Source organism: Apteryx rowi, unplaced genomic scaffold (assembly GCF_003343035.1).
Source record: "Apteryx rowi isolate R43461 unplaced genomic scaffold, aptRow1 scaffold_25, whole genome shotgun sequence".
Lineage (NCBI taxonomy): Eukaryota > Metazoa > Chordata > Aves > Apterygiformes > Apterygidae > Apteryx > Apteryx rowi.
Window position 1 is genome coordinate 4,453,462 of NW_020448863.1, and position 18,798 is coordinate 4,472,259.

At 41.1% G+C, this 18,798-nt stretch overlaps 1 protein-coding gene across 3 annotated transcripts in view; it reads right to left on the reverse strand.

The window, feature by feature from the left end:
• Nucleotides 1-18,798, reverse strand: part of ITPR2 (inositol 1,4,5-trisphosphate receptor type 2) — a 278,104-nt gene that overhangs the window by 21,443 nt on the left and 237,863 nt on the right. For all 3 annotated transcript variants that reach the window (XM_026066890.1, XM_026066889.1, XM_026066891.1), the window contains 5 exons: nt 16,538-16,733; nt 14,330-14,422; nt 9,084-9,211; nt 7,116-7,281; nt 5,679-5,839 (listed from right to left, as the gene is read on the reverse strand). In XM_026066890.1, the coding sequence (XP_025922675.1) occupies nt 5,679-5,839; nt 7,116-7,281; nt 9,084-9,211; nt 14,330-14,422; nt 16,538-16,733 (744 nt within the window). The remainder of the gene's footprint in view (nt 1-5,678; nt 5,840-7,115; nt 7,282-9,083; nt 9,212-14,329; nt 14,423-16,537; nt 16,734-18,798) is intronic.

Genomic DNA, 18,798 nt, shown 5'->3' on the forward strand with positions numbered 1-18,798 from the left:
TTCAGATACCATCAGAGTATAAAAGGCTCAAGGTCCCACTGACCTTAATGGCAGCAGGACCGAACCTTGATTTTCCTCCTGAAGACTGCCTTGCTTCAGGGAGATGGCCTCCCAACACAGCCCACTCTCCTGTACTCTTAGGAACACAGGCTGGTTTTAGAACCCTTTTCAGCTGATTGAGGAGTTATGTAATTGCACCAATTACATCCAATTACATAATTAGAGTAAATAAGTAATAATATAATTAGGTGCTGTAATTATGTAGTTATGACAGGTAGCACTAATGCTGGCAAAATCCATTATGAAACTTGCTAAGCACTGTGGACAGAGCACGCGAGAACAGAACTTTTAAGGCTTTGTTTGCTGAACTCTGTCATTCTTCCAATGGGCAAAATAATTAATATAATTACTATCCCTATATACTTTTATTTTTGCAAATGAATGGAGGCACAAAGCAGAGATTGTCTAATTCATGTCTCCCTGATTTGCTGCAAAAAATTCAGTAACTAAACATCTACATGTTTTCGTTCCATTTATCTATTTGCAGCTACCAAAGCTTGGGTGAAATCTGCATGTATAAATTGCATCTCTGAAAGAGAAGTCTAAAAATTTGGACAATAACCTTCACTGTTGCAGTTATCACATTAAACTGTCTCCTCTGACAAACGGACAAAAGGAACACTCAGAGATTGCTGTATCGATGTAATACAAGTTATGTGCATCTCTATGAGTTTGCTAGTGATGGTATTTCTGGTCAAATGGGTCAGATAAGAAATTTTTCCTGCAAGAATGAAAATTCAATAGGGGACTCATTCATGCAATTTCTCAGCGAGAATGCAAGGCATGTGTCCAACTTTTCAAAGTTTCACTCTTTTGGGATATAGTATAATACCTGTTTGACTTCAACAAAGAGGCCTGGATAACAAACAAATAATAAAACCTACTGCCCTGATTTAATATTCATTAATATTTCACCCAAGAACCAATATATAAGGTAGTGTGCAAGAAGAATGGACATCGCCAGAAAATCTGAAGTGCTTTATTCCTACCAACATCTCCATACAGTATCTCTCAAAAAAGCTGGAGGTGTACAGTCAGTGTGTTGTTTTACAGTATGTTTTACGCATGATACCTTTTTCTTAAAAAAAAAAAAAAAAAGTACTTTGTTTTATGAAAGCTGGATACTTCTGACTACTTCTGGCACTGCTCAGGCAGAGCATGATGTGAAGCACTGAAACAAATGCAGAGCCGCTGGGAAAATCACATGGGAATATCAGAAGTCTACAGCCTCTGTCTGTAGTCCAGAGGAAGAAGGCAAATAAGTACCCTGCCCCAAGGTGTTTATGGAGGCCAGAGACAGGCAAGTTAACAGAGATGCCTTGAAACAAGCCACCCTTGGATCAGAAATATAAGTGAACTTGGAAACCTGCACAAGTATTGCCTTGGTGCAAGGGGAGTGTAAAAGATCACCTGCAAGTTTCTTGACCCCTCCCCTCTTGAACTGGAGAACTGGGAAAGAGAATTTGGATGGGAAAGCAATTCCTGTCCTTTTTGACACCTAGCTTTCAAATAATATTCCAAAGCCAGAAAACCACAGTTTTCCTTTTTTCCAGTAGTGCTATCGCCAAACCTCTATGTGCTTCATCATTTGCTGGACAAATGATACAGATGGAAGACTCAGAGTCCTGTTATAGACCATCACATTTTGGGGTCCTGGTGGGTCTGGGCTAATGGAGAAAAGAGATGATACCAGAAATTGTAGGCATTTTCCCCAGTGATTAGTTAATGCTGATAACTACTTCTGTGTTGCGCTTTGCAATACTTTGCAGAACTAGGCAAGTACAAATAATAACTGGTTCCTAATTATGGCAGCAGGGGTAGGGAGGGAGGATGATACTTCTAAGTGGAGCTAAACTCCACTTACTATTAGTGAAGTTACTGCAGGATACTCCAAAATTTTGACCTACATATTTTTCAGGATGAGCCTGAGCCTTGCAGATTGGATTTGAGTAGAAATTCTCTCAAAGTATTCTGGTTGTAAAAGCACAGAATTTTGGTTTGATCCATTAAAGCAAAAGAAACAGCCATAAAACGCAAACCTAATTATAATAAAAACTAGTAGAGCTCAGAGAGCCTTTCCAGGAGCATGATTCATGGAGCTTTTTCAGCCATATTCTGTGCTATCTTAAATATAAAATCACATTCTTGTTTCCTTCAAAAAGGTCCTCAAACTGCCATGTTCTTCCAATTAGCACACTTTATAAATGAGACCAAAGTTTTGTCACGCTTTATCGAAACTATAGCTACCTATCTTTAACCATTTCCAATTTATCAATCACCCACAGATCTTGCTGGCACGTTCTCCTGTAAATTCTGACATTTACCAGTTTATCTTCCACTGCCTTTAGTGCTAGTTCTGGTAGCATTCTGGCAACATCACCCCACTGAAAATTAATAACTTCTCCCCTTTGCTTTCAGTTTCATGGCAATCTACCTTCTGCCACTGTGGTATCCATCACACCCATGAAAAATGCTTCCGAACAGCAATGCTGCTGTCCTCCTCTTTGTCTATGGTGCATTTCTTGCATCTTTTCCTACATGTTGGGCACTATCTTATCTGGGTTGATTCAGCACAGGCAACTACACATTCTCTTCTCACCTTTGACTTTGAATGATGTATCTCCCTCTGCCTTGAGCCTCTTCCCTCTGTATTTTGGATTCCCGGCTGAGCTACGTTGTCACCTCCCCATAAATCCCCAGCCAGTTGTATTTGGTAATGAGGCAGTTCCACTGGCAAGTTCCAGTTCCCTCATGAAAGGTTAATTCGGAGTCTGTCTGTCTTGTACCAGACCTTAATCCCAATCTAGTCTCTTATCAGAGACTCTGTTACCTCTCCCAAAATAGCAAAAAAGGCTGTTCACCTTTCAGTCAGTCACAAAGTCTTAATCAGGTTCTCTCTGCGCCTTCAGGACAAAAATTGTATCTCCCGCTTAGCTTCCACATGGGATGCAGTACATCTCACATACTTGTAATATAATTTTGTAATTGCCATCCTGTGTTTGAAACACAATAAATGCATAAACTGCATCAGCACCTGCTGCTGACAGCTCTAAAACTACCTCTGAGTGTTTTCCTCTTCACTCTTCTTTTGGTCATTGAGCAAAGCTGTATCTTTTCCTCTTCACTCTTCTTTTGGTCATTGAGCAAAGCTGTATCTCTACATCTCTTCCAGTTGAACACCATACCTCCAGAATACTTCATTCTTCTAGTTGGATTTTTTTTTCATTTCTTTATATTCCTTGTACCATGTGGTATCTAGTAATCTCTCTGGCTCCAAGAGAAAAAGTTCTTTTTATTCATTTAAGCAGTTCCAATTGCTTCTGCTTCACAGAATTGGTATTTCTGCAGCACGCTTTCCCTAGATTTTGTACTGGGGAATTTAAACTACACAAAGATACAGCTGCTAATCCCACATCAGTCACCTGCGGTTTGTTCAAACATTTGTTTCTCTTTTTTTCACTCTTCTGCTCTCTTTTCCATTCCCTGTAAGCTTAACATTCCACTTCTAGGTCCATATATACATCTCCCACCATCCTGAACCAATGCTTGCTTTCCAGTATCCCCATGGGAAAAAAAACAAGCCCTGCTTCAGAAAGGAACAATAATTCCAAAATCTTGATTCTTATTAACCACTTAAGCCACCAGCGTTCTGCCACAGAGCAGGAAGGGCTTTAAGAAATCATTTCAGCACTTGAGGTCACACATGTTTTGGTGCTTTTTTGTTAATAGATAGATATTCAAACAGGAGTTACCACCATTAATGCCAGCATACAATACGTTAGTGAATTGCATCAGAAAATACCAACCATTCATGCCACAGGATGAAGACACTTACTATGAATATTAATACACGCCTTGGGATAAACATTAATACTTAACATACATACTTGCAAAGTTAAAATCATACAAATATTATAGGGAGAGGAAGAAGAAAGTAGAGAAGGAATAGACAAAGTACAGTGTCTCTTCAGTCTAGAGACATTGTCGATTTCATGAATTAAGGAGTATTTCTGAGATAAGCTGGAAATATTTTCATGTATTAAAGGGCGACTTGCCACTATGTCTGAATAATTTCTTGTAAGGGAACAGTGGATACAAGTTTTTTGTTTTAGTTTTTGTATCTCTCCCATCCTGCTGCAGAAGCGTAGATCCATTATTGCTTACCAGCAGAACTGGACCAAGCTGGGCAACAAGACTGACAATCAAAATTTCCATGGGCACAGGCTACTCCTCTGCACCCAAGCACTGAATTCCCATGCTCTGCCACACCACCTTCTCGTGTAGCAGTAATAACACTTAAAAAAGCTCCATTTCACCGGGGCACTCAAGCATGTGCTCCTGTCCAAACACAAGCCACTAATGCAGTTTCTTCACGGTAAGCTCTGCATAAGCCTGTGCAGCAGGAGTCATCTCGTCTAGCTTTAGCCAACTTCCAATTAGGTGTCTTGTCTAAACTAATCATTAGGTTCTCAATGGAGTGAGAAAGGCAATGCCCAACTATCCTAGATACCTTTCTCAAGGCAGGATAAATCACCCAGCTATCTGCACCAACAGGGAAGGGAGTTGGGATCTATTTAAACCATGGGCCTAGCTTTTAGACAGCTAAAGTTAAAGGAGAATAATCCTCCTCTTGGCCAGACAGAGGGCTAAAAAGGCACCCAGAATTTCACCAGTGAGATTGGGTCGTATATATAATCAAAGGCCTGATGAAGGATAACAGAGCAGATACTCTTCATAAGAAATGAGGTCCCAGAAAGGCATAAACAACAAAGCCTGGTGTGCATTTGACTACATCCTCCTCTGGGAGTTACACATATGCCAGCTCTGCAGCCACAGACCCTGGCACAGGCCCTTATCAGTGCTGTACCTGCCAGGAAATCCAGGAGAAGAAAATGCTGCCCTAGAATATTACAACAGGTAGGAAGAACAGATCCCTTGAACATTGCTCTTTGTGGGGATGCTTTGCAGTTCCTCAAAAATGAACCCCAAAGCAGGGTAGCATTGATAACCCAACCCTCTCTCTCACTGGAATGAACCCTCTTGGATAGCAGGCAGGAACTGAGATGTAATTGAACATCTCTCTGCCCCAGTGCCATCAAATCTCTCTCTCTGACTCCAAGTCATACTCTCACTGCCTTGTGATGCAGTTTCTGTAGCTCTTCAAATCCCTGCAGCAGCTCTTCTTGGTCTTTTCAATAGTTTGTTCAGAGCAGTAGTAGGAGAAAGCGCTAGCCCTCCACACTGACCCTGTGTTTCACTGTTCAGCAGGAGTTATTATTTTTCTGGACAGCAGCCCAGAGATACTGGACAAAGCAGCAGCAGTAGCAGATGTTATGATGCATGCTCTTCTGACTCTGGTTTGGCTAATGAGGCAGAGGAACCCACAGAGCATGAGAGCACGAAAGCCAAAGTAGAGACTGTGGTCTATGCCTTCATCTTTTTCATTATGTTTAAGACTGGGGCTTTGTTGCAGACTGTCTAAGACATGTGAAAAGATCTTTAAAAATACAGATCGATGCCTCCTATTGTTAAGACAGAGAGAAAAAGAAAGATATTCTCTGCTCTAGCTGCAAGAAACATCTCTCAGTTGCATAAAGCACATGCCCAAATTGACTTACCACAATCATTTGTGCCACATAGCTCTCAGGACCAGTGTATTCAGTCGGATCTTTAACTTTGACAAGAACTATAAAGTACAAATAATGCCACATGTTGTGTTCTGACTTTATATGCTCTTCAAACGAAACTGTCTTGTTATCAAATTTGTCTCTCTCCAGTCCTGCAAAAGACATGAACATAATGTGAAAAAATAAGCTTAAACATAAAAATACCCAAATCTGTTAAATATGTTAGAGAAAGGAACCTAACAATTTAAAGGATCATAAATTTGAAGGGTCTTAATTTAAAAGCTATAACCACATGCAGTAACTGTCAGGCAAGAAATTCCAGGCCAGAAGGCATTCCTGACAGAATTCTTTCAGCGCAGCATTTACTCTCTTTTGTGATATTTCCTCTTAATAACAATAACAATATAACAAATGTGTTACAGTTTTACAGTGCCTTCTATGCTGAAGGCTATAAAGTGCTTTACAAGCTTTGGCTCTGATTCTTTCAAAATGTATACTGGTTAGCACACAGCGTGCAATCCAGGTCCTGATCTTGCTAAGATTTATGCACATGCTGAGCGTCAAGCATGTGAATAGCCCCACTTAAGCTGCGGTGGGATTGTTTGTGCGCTTAAACTTAGCAGTGAGGGTGAGTCTTTGCAGCTCTGTAGTCACACAGACTTTGCAGAGCTGTAGTCATAAGATTTTTTTTTTTTTTTTTGCTGTAACCAGTCAAATCTCTGGTGGAGAAGGCCATAGTCAGGAAGGACAGGATTCACAAATGTTTTCCCCCATGTTACAGCTTTCCTCCCCGGATCTTTTGTGGCGCCTTCCATAGACACTAAAGCCATTGTGCTCTGCACAATGTTCATCCCTGCCAGTACGACCATGGAAACAACACCCAGCCTATAAAGAAGAAGGTATTTCTGAAGTCCCTTAGGGAAGTGAAGGTCTGCCCCTCTTTGTGAGTGCACCTCAAAATAAGGGTGATTCATCTTTGGGTTTTGTGAAGATGATTTCCATTCAACTTCTTTGTTCCCTGTTCCACATCACCTTCTGAAACAGGCAGATTTTGCTGTTGTTACCCTTCTGGAATCCACTGTGCTGTGAAATAGCAAGCTGTACTTTCATCTGCATCAGACTTTGCGAAATAAAGTCAGTAGCTGCACCATCTCCATTAGCAGCGATGATGCAAGCGTGAGACACAGCTCTTCTCCCTCAGATCCTGGGTGGAGACTGGAAAGCCATCTTTTGGCAAAGCTATCTTTTGACTCCTAAACCAACTCTGTTTCTTACTGTGAGGAAATAAATTTGGAACCAAACTCTAACATTTTTACACACTTTCCCTGTAGAAGAAAACCACTCTTTAGGTTCATGCTTTATTTGTTGAGGAATATTTCATTTTATTCTTTTACCTATCAAATATCTCAACAGCTCAGTAATACTTACCACAGATGAAACAGGTTGTCTTCAGTATTTCCTCTTTTTTCTGCTTTTCACTCCTGAGATCAGCGAATGTATCAATGATGACTCCAAAGATTAGGTTTAGAACAATAATTATGACAATGAAATAAAATAGAAGATCATAAACAACTCGTGCAGCAAACAAGGGCTCCTGAAACAATGATAAGGTTGCAATAAGATATAAAAATAGCACACCTCTAAAATATTAAACAACATTTTCACATTAGCTTGAGCGAGGCAATGCATAAGAAAAGGCTTTCTTTTYGTATGCTAAATTCTACTGGCCTTACTCACATAAGAGGGATTACCTTTATGACTGAGCAAAGTAGTACTGGCCTCATATGCTCCTATCTCTTTAGGACTCTTGTCCTTTATGCTGTTCCACACAGCATGAAGAATAGACTAGCTTGTCTAGTCTATTCCAGATGCAGTATAGCTGCACTAGTGTACTGCTTTACCAAGGGTAATTACCTTGCTAGTACAGTAATAGGGATATCAAGTTGCTGGTACCCACTGAGCACTATGACAGATCTCCCTAATTCTGCGTGGGGGCATATAGGGATACACTTATGGTACGTCTTTGTGGAATGTTCCAGATTGACGCCAAGTCTGCTCACTGAAGAACGGGAAACTAGGGGAGCATGCTTGTGGGATGCCAAGAGCAGGCTATTATCCTCTGCCCCCAAGCAGGGCTTATTAATGGTTTTGGCACTGTGCTAGTGCAGTCACATGGCTCTGAGCTGGCTCAGAGGGGGCAGACCAAGTTCGCGTCTTTCTGGAACACCACATGGGCATGCACACACACACGTGGGTGCACGCGCACACACCCACACCGCTCTGCACTGCTGGTATTCCCCATATCATCACCACTTTGTGCCTTCACATCATAGTCACTATTCTTCTTGCAAAGGCTGGACTGGACTCTCATTAACACTTCTAATAAAATACTAAAGGAGTTCTGTGGCAGACAGGAGGCAACAGTCAGTACAGGAAGGAGGAACATTAAAACCAAGTCCTACTCTTCACCATGACACTGACTTGCAAGTCACCGATTTTCTTAGTTTCCCACATGTTCATGAGGATTACAGTGCTATCCTTGGTGAAGTGTAATGTAGTCAGCATCACATTACTGCTAAGTGGCAAGGGTCACTTGCAAAGCCTGCAAGTGTTTACAGACTTCATGGGGATGGACTATGGGTCCTGTAGACTCTCCCAGTCTATGAGTTAGGACCTAGATTCCTACAACCAGCACAAGAAGCTCTTTAATTCAGACATGAATTATTTGTATCTGGACCCTTGCAAGCCCTGCTGAGAGTCTATTTGCGAATTTAAGCCTTGTGTTGTGGTGTGGCCCACCAAAGGGCTACTATACTGCCTTTATTTATGCTGGTCTTCTTAATGCTTAAAAAACAAATATCATGAGTAGTTCTTAAATGAACTGAATTTTGGAGAAAACTTCTGGAAAAGCACATGTTTGCAAAATTCTGTTTTGACAGTACAATGCTCAATACAAATAAACAATAGGATCTATTCCAGGGCAGATGCTAGGTTAAATCTCAGCTTAGCATACACTCCATGTACTACAATGGAGAGTCTTGACATATATTCATCAATCAGTCCCTTCTGAAAGTTTGCATTTACGATTCCTACTGTAACAGAAAACTGATTAAATCCAGCAACACTCCTTAGCAGTGTTGGAAGGTTATAATATGCCCCAGATTTCCAAAAAGGTAAACTACCACCTGGTGTTCCCTTCTTCATGTAACATCATCACAACAAGCCCAGCTTTTCCCATTAAAGGTTCCATCTGGGATGTAAAAATTACACAGATAAATCAACTGTGTGACATTAGAGCCAACTAGATAAAAATATTGTCTATATCCTCCAAAATTGACTTTGGCATTCATGAGACGCTCAGGGAGTAATGCTGCATTTCCTCTGACAAACACTTACATCTTTGGAAGGCTTTCTGAGCACATCTCCCACGCCACCACCATTTCGCAGGCCTTGGTTTAATACTGTCACAATGCACATGAGCAGGGTGTCACAGGTCCTTTCAATTCCATCCTCCTCTTCCTCACCTACAGACAGGAGAAGAGCTTTATGAATCACAGCATCAAACGGTCACTTCTCAAACAGAGCAACAATTCCCTACCAGAGAAAGTGACTGCAATACACATCTGCCCCTCATATTCTCCAGCTAGAATTTCAATGATCATCCCTATCCATTTGCACATCACTGCACATACTTCGGCATAGCAGGCAATATTAGCCTGAAGAGAGACAGAGAAAATCCCAAACAGTTCTCCCACTAGCGACTGTTAAGGGCCCAGAGCTGCCATCCCTATTCTCGGGAGTACCCTTTCCTTGCAAGTACTCCCACCAGTTTCACTAACACTGCTTTTCCAGGGGGCCCCCTAAATGCACAGCTGACACATAGAGGAGAAGCAATAAAAACACAGAATTAGAAGCACATTCATAAAAGGATTGCCTTCCTGTGAAATCATTCCTCTACCTACTCATGTACAAGCCAAGTCATGTTAATGTTTCAAACCATTAAGGAGGGGCTGGCTCTTACGTGAGTAAATCTGTTCATGATCTTTCTGCTAGAACACATGCCTAAGAGCACGCCTGATAGACATTAAATGAAAGACTCATGCTGACCTCAGCCTGAAAACTTGGATTCTATTCTTATCTCTGCTATAGGGCTGCTGCGTGGTTTTGGCCGAGCCACAGAGGGTACTATTGTGCGGGGGGTAACTGAACGTGCAGAGGAGCCAGGCTGGAACACCAGCCCCCGGAGCAACTCTGCCACCACGGCCAGGATCCCCCCCACCGCGCGCTCCCATGCTGTGGCTGCAGCAACGGCTGCCTTTTGAAGAGCCCTGCTTGAATCTTTCCCTGCGTCCCGCTGGCTTGCACTGAAGGGTCAGGACCATAACTGCCATTTCTTCTGCCCTCCTTTGCTTTTCTCTTTAGGGATACATTTGCTTAAGCTGCTAAGGCAGAGATTCTCACTTGGGTTTGCTCCATGCATTTATTTTAACATAGTTTAATAAATAACTACTTCTGCTGCTGTAGTTAACTGAAGCTGCGTATTTAACAGTCCCAAACTACCACATCTGGAGCACTGAGATAGACTCTGATAAACTGAATTGACTGAAAGTACTCAAATTACAGATAAGCAATTTGGATTTAAAATAGGTTCCCAAACTGTGGTGTGTGTGTCGCGATTGGTACTAGCAAAACAGAGCTGGTATCTGCTGCTTTTGCCACCGCTGATTTTGCTATGCAAGCAAATTAAATTAAAAAGAACTCCTGATTTAAGCAATTTTTAGCAAAAAGAAAAGCAAAGGCAGGCATTGGGGTAGATGTCCCTATTAAACTATACTGTCATTATGGCCACTACTACCACTAATAACTCCACATTTCAAAAAATTGCTTAAATATAGAAACTGAAAGGATTGAAACAATGAAACCTTTTTTTCTCCTTCACATCTGGAAATTTTTTACTAGCAGTGTGATCCTAGTCATACTAATTTATCTCCTCTGCTTTTGCATCCTGCCCTTATTTCCTCTTTCCAAACATTACTCTGTCACTTTTTTTGAAGTTAATATCTATGCTTAAGAAAGTTGACAGGCCACAAGAGAAATAAAAAACCTTTACAAAAGCCACTGCTTCTATTTCATTTAGGTAACTAGAGAACAAGATTTCCACTGCTCGTGCGAGTGGGGTCAGGTGCTGGAAACAGCAGATGGTTAGATTCTGGCATATGACAAGGATAAACCAGGGCTGCGAACTGGAAGCTGCAACACCAGAGAGAGATATCTGCTCAAAATAGCGACCTGCAACTCTCCGTGTCCACTGAGTTGCAAATTCAGAGCAAGCCCATGCTTCAGAGCGACGCAAGATACCGCTTGTCAGCTGACTGGCACCATCTCACAACAGCAAGAAGCAGCATCCCCCAGTTTCCACTTAGTTTTTGCCCCTGTAACTGGGGAAAGAAAAATATCACCTGACACAACCTCCTGGAAAACGCTGCCCACATTTCACCCAGAAGAGCAAGCTCAGGTTGCTCTTTGTCAGGGAATGAGACTGCTGACAGCCTGCAGTGGGCAGAAACCTCCAGTGCAGTAGTGCAGGCTGCGGGGACTTCCACTCCCACACATGGAGCTGCAAGGGCTGCCTTCAGTCTGGAAGCCAGGTAACCCTGCTAGCGCAGTGGGCTCATAGCTCAGGCTCAGCTCGTTGACACAGACTATGCCTGTAATATCAATAGGAGTGGATCTGTAGAGCAAAGTGGTGCTAAGGACCCAAAGTCCACACTTAATGAGGTTTGGGGGGTTTTACTTGGGACCAACTCTAGCCTGGTTTGTGGCTGGAACGACCATTAGTGGCTGGACAGCTCTTGGTAGACTCCTGCAGCATGTCTTCTGACTAGGCTTAATCCAAAGGGAACCCAGGTTGAGCACTCTCAGATCACACGACGATGTCAATCACAGTGCAGGAAGTGGGAGGACAGGGAGATTTGCTACAAAAATCCTGATCTGAAGGCACACAGCTACCCAGCTTCTGGGCCAGAGCTCCAAGACAAGCACAGGCAGGACTAGTGCCCACATCTACCAATCTGAATTTGCCAGGAGCAGTGCCAGGCCAGGGAGTGTAATGAACATTTCAAAATGTCCCCTTTTACAAACAGATATCTTATACATCCTTCCAGCACTGGTCTTTACGTGCTAAAGAGCACAAAGGGAATAAAGCTAAAGCCATGTACTCTGTGGATGTGAAGTTCCTTTAAATAGGGTACGTCTTCCAGCCTTGCTCTCAGTAGCTAAATATTCACTTCCTTCCCTATAGATGTGCATTAGGTGGAGAGAAAAAATGTTCTCCATCCCATCTCCTCCACCTTGTTACCTGGACTTGGTTGTATGCACATATAACCCTCCTGAGGGCAAGAGGAGACTACTGCCACGCCAAACTATTTAAGGTCCCAATCCAATAAAATGTGTTTATGTAACTTCAGGTACAAGTTGCTCCAGCATTCCAGCCCAACTGCTCCTGTACTTAAAGTTACTCACATGATGAAACACTTCACCAGGCAAAGACTTAGGTGATACAGAACTGCTTTTGTAGTGAAGCGCGGGAGACTCTGAGGGAGGCGAGGCAAAAGATTTTTACACCGACAGATCAGTGTAGCAGTGCAGAAGCAGGCTGCGGAGAAGGGATGTTCTCCGAGCAGAGCAGATTGGCTCCCAGTTAATCCCCTCACCTACATGAGCAATGACTGAGAACATGCTCAACCAGTGAAACTCAGGACAGAAGCAGTTTCATCATAACAAATGATTAGCAGTGATCCGCTCTGAAAAGCAAGATATTTACATCTCCGCACTGGAGCTGAGACAGCACTGAGAGCATTTCATGTTCCCTTCAGACAATCGCGGACTGACTTATGTGACTATGACACGAATCCCCCCAGACCTCAGGCTGAGCTGCCTTTGCATTGCATGGGGCTTGCACTTTCGCCAGAAGGCAGATGATCTGTCTCAGGAGATGACAGAAGGTAGAACAGTACTTTTTGACAGCTGATTCACTGGCTAAGATGAGCAAGATTCTTGCTGAATGTTGTTTTTTAATGTTTTTTATACTGGATGTATGAAACTCTTCCAAGATTAAGTGACAGTGCACTTAGATCTTTTGTATAGCCCCCTTTCATTATGGTTTAATTCTAAAGAAATATTATCCAAACAATAAGAAATGTGAGATTTCTATCATTTAGAGAGCTTGGCAACAGCCACATTGCAGCTCTTTTGACTGATTGATTACTCTTTGAATGTAGCAGTTTGCCAATGGCTCATAGACTGTTTTCTCTATCTAGTCAGACAGTTTCTCACTTTGCTTATGAGGCCCATTTACACAACAGCTGGGGAGAAAAAAGCCTACTTTTACAGCCCTCTCCCCCCCACCCTTGATCCTAAAAGCTCACAAGTTAGTAGTGGGAGAGTAAAGCACGTGCAACAATGTTATACTGGAACACAGGACAGGAAGGGACCGTCTGTGTCCTCAGTTTCAGCCCCCAGCAACCACAGGCAACTGTGGCAGTAAATATGCCGAGCCTGTAGACCATCCACTGTGCGCACACCCACACAGCACAGACCACAACATGCTAAAACAAATTTAACATCTGTAGTGAAAGACCAAACACCGCAACTACATTGTGCCATAGAAAGAGAGTAGGAGAGACAGAGTAGTGCCACCATCACCACCATCAAAGGTCCCTGCCTAGCTAAAAAAAAAAAAAAAAAAGGCTAAAAAACTCCCAGGTGATCCTGTAGCCCCACACTACAGAAGAGGACAAAGCACTCTATCAGCTTGATCTGGGAAAAATTCCTTCCTGACCCAATATCTGGTAACTGGTTTGACCCCAGCAGGACACAACAGACAGGCCCTTTATTTTAACTGAGCATATTTTAAGCTGACAGGATCCTTCTGACATATGTATCAGACTCATAACGCAGGTATCAAAGTAAAACCAGATGAGCTCATCTGCTGAACTCCAGCAATGAGCTCTTTGCTTGCCACAAGCATGAAGCAATGCATCCTTCCCATCAAAACAAGGCTTGCGACAGGCTGCATTCGCTTGCATTTGCCACAAGCTACGAGTGCCCAGATGGACTGCAACCCATGCTCAGCTGAGCCATGGCAACTTGTTAAGACATAGTAACTTGATCCAGAGTCTGGGCTCTTACCTCTTCTGGCTACACTGCAACCTCTGCCTAGATGCATGCAAAAAGCATAAGCAAATGTTCGTTGATATATGCTACGCAATTAAAATCAACTTATGTGGTCCTAAAATGGATCTAATAGTGGCTCTCGTGCAGGTCATGAATGATGCAGATCAGCGGCAAGCTTTCTGTCTCAGCAAAGTCAGCTAGAAAGAAACAACCTGTACGTTCAAGCATAATGATTCAGCAGGCTCTTCTGATAACAAAATTAATGTCAATGCAGTTGGAAATCAGGTGTGGGAAGCACTTGCATTATAGGCAAGTTGCCAACTCAGCTCTAAGCCTTGCAAAAATTGAGCGCTTCTGAATTACAGCAGTGATCATCACTTTTCATGTTGAGAAAAGTCCCTGTAATAACAACACACGAATCCCTCAGTTCTAACTGATCACAGTTTTGGGGCAACTTTTGTACTAACCTGGGTTAATAAGTGGAATGCTTGTAGAACAGTTCTCTTTTGCACAGGCTCCCATCATTGATGTGAGGGTTGTAGTGAGGACTTCACCCACACCTGAGGAGAAAGCAGAATCTTCACAAAAAGATAGATATTGCAAAACCTGCCCATTGATACAAAGTTTTATATTGCTATTCTCTAGAAGCAAGTCACTGATTTGAAAAGTTGAGAAGAAAAAGCAGACCTAATCATACCAGCAATTCCTCCCATCCCAGTCAGCCTCAACATCTCAAAGCAAACACAAGGAACAAAAACATAATTTTATATTTAATGTATATCACAGCTATTCCCATTTCATCTCCCAAAATTAATGAATCTACATCAAATGCTGCTACTTCTGGTTAGAACAAAATATATTCAAAGAAAGAAACAACTGCCAGATATGAAAATAATGTCAGCTTTAAAATCATTAGATAAATTATTCACAAAAGCTGACAAGAAGGACACCAAGCTGATGTTCAGTTATCCTGAACATAGAATATTTAAGAGTTTTCAAAGATTATAACACAGTTTGGTACTCATTTGTAAATATGTATGGGTTTGAGTAAAACACTAATTTAACATTTCCAAAGTGGGTAAATGTGTACATCAGCTTGATTTTATCAAACCAATTTTATCTTGTGCATCTACAACAATTTTCCGCATTTCAAATCAGAGATGCAAAAAGGTTTAAGGAGAAAAAATGAAGGCAAAATCATACAACCAAAATAACAGTCTAAGACAATCTGCGTAACACGGGAAACAGATCCATTCTGACTTTCTCTTGTAATGCTTTATAAAACAAACTTTTAAAACACTTGTCTTGGGATCCATAATGTTTCATCATACAGAAATACACAGTATCTCATCAAGATATTTTCTGGATGAGAGTTTGAGCAGAAATGGCAATGTATAAAGCTAGCAATAATACACATGCTCCACCCTGAAAATCTATTAAGAACCCAACAGAAGAAACACAAACACAAATGAACTACTGAATTGGATCAGAGCAGTGCTCCATATAGCCTAGTATCTCTAAGAGTGGCTAAAATTATTTTTCAAAATGAAACTTCAGACCTTAAGTCCAGCTCCAAAATGCACGGTATGTCAATATGAGCCACCTCAGCCTTTTTAAGGCTGTAAAAAACCTGGTAAAACCAAAGTGTGTTAAAGAAATCTATCATGTTCTTTTTTGTTCCCATATAATATCAAAATAGCTATATGGGTACATCACCCTACCCCATGCTCACAAGTCTTGAATGCGTTTTACCTCGTTTGTGTGCATTAGGTCCTGAAATAATGAAGTTAGGAAAAGGCTGGCAGGCATGGAGCACACGCAGCCTGGGCTGGATCCTACTAGCTGTTCTGTGCTTGTGTACAGGTCTCAAGAGCTCAGCATCTGGGAGAATCATGCTGCTAGGAATTTAATCACAAGCTAGTCTCAGGTATTTCTACATAGAGAGTTACTCCTCTGCCCATGCTCCTAGCAGGCTGGTTGGCAGCGCATCCAAAGATCTCAGCAGACAAGATCTGGCTTTTGTCTAGCAAAGTGAGCTTGTAACTCTCCAAGCACACTGGTACATCTTTCATTCCAGAAAGTTGAAATCCAGCCCTTTGCAAAAACTGATTAAAAACCTCCCAATGATTTTACTGAAGCCACTATTATACACTAATTATCGTGTTTGTGAAACATGCAGTGAATTTAAGAGTTGTTCCTGGAAATCTCCAAACAGCAGAACTGTGGATTCTATAATAAATTTCTGATGAAGTTAAAAAAAAATCAAGTGAATACATCTACTGATCATGTGAAGATCACATGCCTCATGTGCAATACACAGAAAATACTGTGATCTGCTTTTAAGGTGGGATATGTACCAAGAAAATCCACTATGAGTTGCTCTTTCAAATACTTTGGAAATGTAGGGGGTTTTTTGATGTTACCACAAGTTAACAGAGAAAATGTAATAAATCAAATGTGAGTGTGATATTTTAGTATTTCAGCAGATAAGACTAGTTTAAAACAACCCTACATATTACATTTTACCCAGCGATTTAACTTATTACTCAAGCATATAGAGCTAGTTCTGCTCCCATAGATAAAAAGGCAAAATTCAAATTTCCTTAGAGGAAAGTTGGGTTAGACAGACAGAAAAGGTATCTATCAGGAACAGATTTTAATGTAAAAAACAATACCTGCAACAGGGGTCCTGATTTTCAGCCTGTCCACCTCCATGATAAAGTCATCTTTCAAAAACAGGAACCCGATGATGGAGAAGAGATAAACTAGGATGAGTGCTAGCACTGCAGTGAGGATAATGGAACGACCATTTCGGGTAACACTTTTTATCACATTTAGCAAAGTCTCCTCTCTGTACACCAGATCAAAGAGCTGGGAAAGCAAAGCATAGAAGAAAAATGAACACAAGAAAGGCAATATATAGGTGTTACATAGGAAAAAATCCTGAACTATGGCAACGTACATGTGCCATATTCTAAACTCAGCTTCATAAGCACCCAGGGCACACTGATTTCAGTGGGAGCTGGGCATCCATACAGGAGGAGAGACTATAGCACAGAGTCTTAGATTTTAAGAGAGATCACAGTAAAATCCAAAGTTAAAAAGCATACATGAGATGAGAGACTGATCCAGACTTTGGAACCGGTTAGGATCAAGACTGAGTTGTTTTTCTCATATTCAAAATAGGCTAGATTAAAATCTAAAAGCAATGTCTCCATATTATGGATAAATCTACATCTACATATTAATTTTTCATATTATGTCTCATCTGATAAACATACATGGGGTGGATCTAAGAAAAGCACTCATGCATTCAGGTCATCACATGTATGTGAACCGTTTCCTTGAGTTCATGGGACCATGTGGAAGTCATTCATATGTGCAGGGATTAGGGCCATCTCTTTTTAGGGCAAAGTTAAATTCATTTCACTGTTTGTATAAAACTAGAAACTTCTATTCTTCTTTACCCAACACTATCTGCTTTCCCAGTATTCAACTTTAAAAGGAAGTGTACATTAAGATAGTATTTCTTTTAATGTCAAAGGCCTAGAAATAACAATTAGAAGCAAAAGGTGCTCTTCAAGAAACTATAGCTTTTTTTTCTTTTACAGTTCTATTGATGTTCTATAGTGCTTTGGGCCTTATCTATAATATACATATTTCCACTTCAAAACACCCAGATTACAGATATAAAGTGACACACAATGATTTACCAAAACAGTCCACAGAACAAAGTATTAGTCACAATTCACAAGATCTAAAATGCTTTGTGAAAGGCTTAACAATAAAGCAAGAAAGAGGGAAGACAATTATCATTCATCCCATGCTAAACAAAGCTTAAAATGAGTAACAAATATCAGAGTTTGGGATATTTCCACTATGAAGTGAACATCTGTAAGTAACTAGGGAATGTTGACAATTGTACCATCCACGAATCACGGACATTTGTCAATAGCAATCATTTAAAAGAGTAACTATATACAGTGTTTCTTGCACTACTTGGCATGTAGGAAAGTATTTTAAGATAGCTGTCACTTTATTCATTGAAGGAGTAACAGATGATTTAGGTGTGTGTTTTCTAAGCCAGGTGGCAATTAGTAGGAGAGTTCAATTCATTGGAAAAGGGTCCTGCAGCTAAACTCCCAAAATCTTGGCTCTTTTGAAATCTATCCAAGCTTTGAAGTCGACTTTAATGTCAAGATTTGGACCTGGAAAACTTGACTTCAACCGTAGCCCTGCCAGAGTAAGGACTGAACCCCCGAAAATTTCTGTGTGCTATGGAATGCCAAGAGCTCACCACTATTATAATGGAAGGTGAAACCATGTAAATGGCCACAGTTCAGTCAATCTCCCTGAAAGTTTCACATGCTTCAGCATAAAACAAAAGGATTAGAAAACAAGAGCAGTGAAATACCTTTTAATGTTATTCAGCGTGAAGAGAGCAGTTAGCTGAGTTTAGTATAATTTTGTATGATTCATTTGCACTGCACCTGTATCACATTATAAAAAGGCATTCCATTTGGGTAATGGCAACAAAAGAAAATGAAAGTGGGATACATTTAAAGTGATGAATCTTCCTGCTACACCAGCGGCATGCCATCCTCACTCCCCAAGTGATTTTTTTTTTTCATTAGGACTAAAGGATGAACTGAGGAATGGGATCCTTTGGGATAGGCATTGTACACACACAAGTGAACAACTCTTGTCCAGAAGAGATTACCATTGAAAGAGACACAACTGACACTATAGGAACAACATATACAGAACATGTACACTGGGGAAGGATGGGAGAAAGGAGAGGGCAATATGACAATTTTCTGAAAAGAAATGGGCAAACTTTCACCTCTGTAATAGAGATAAAATAAGTCCTAACAGAAACAGATTCTAATGAAAACAGCAGCTCCTAAGGGGCACCAACAGAATGGTATGCTAAAAA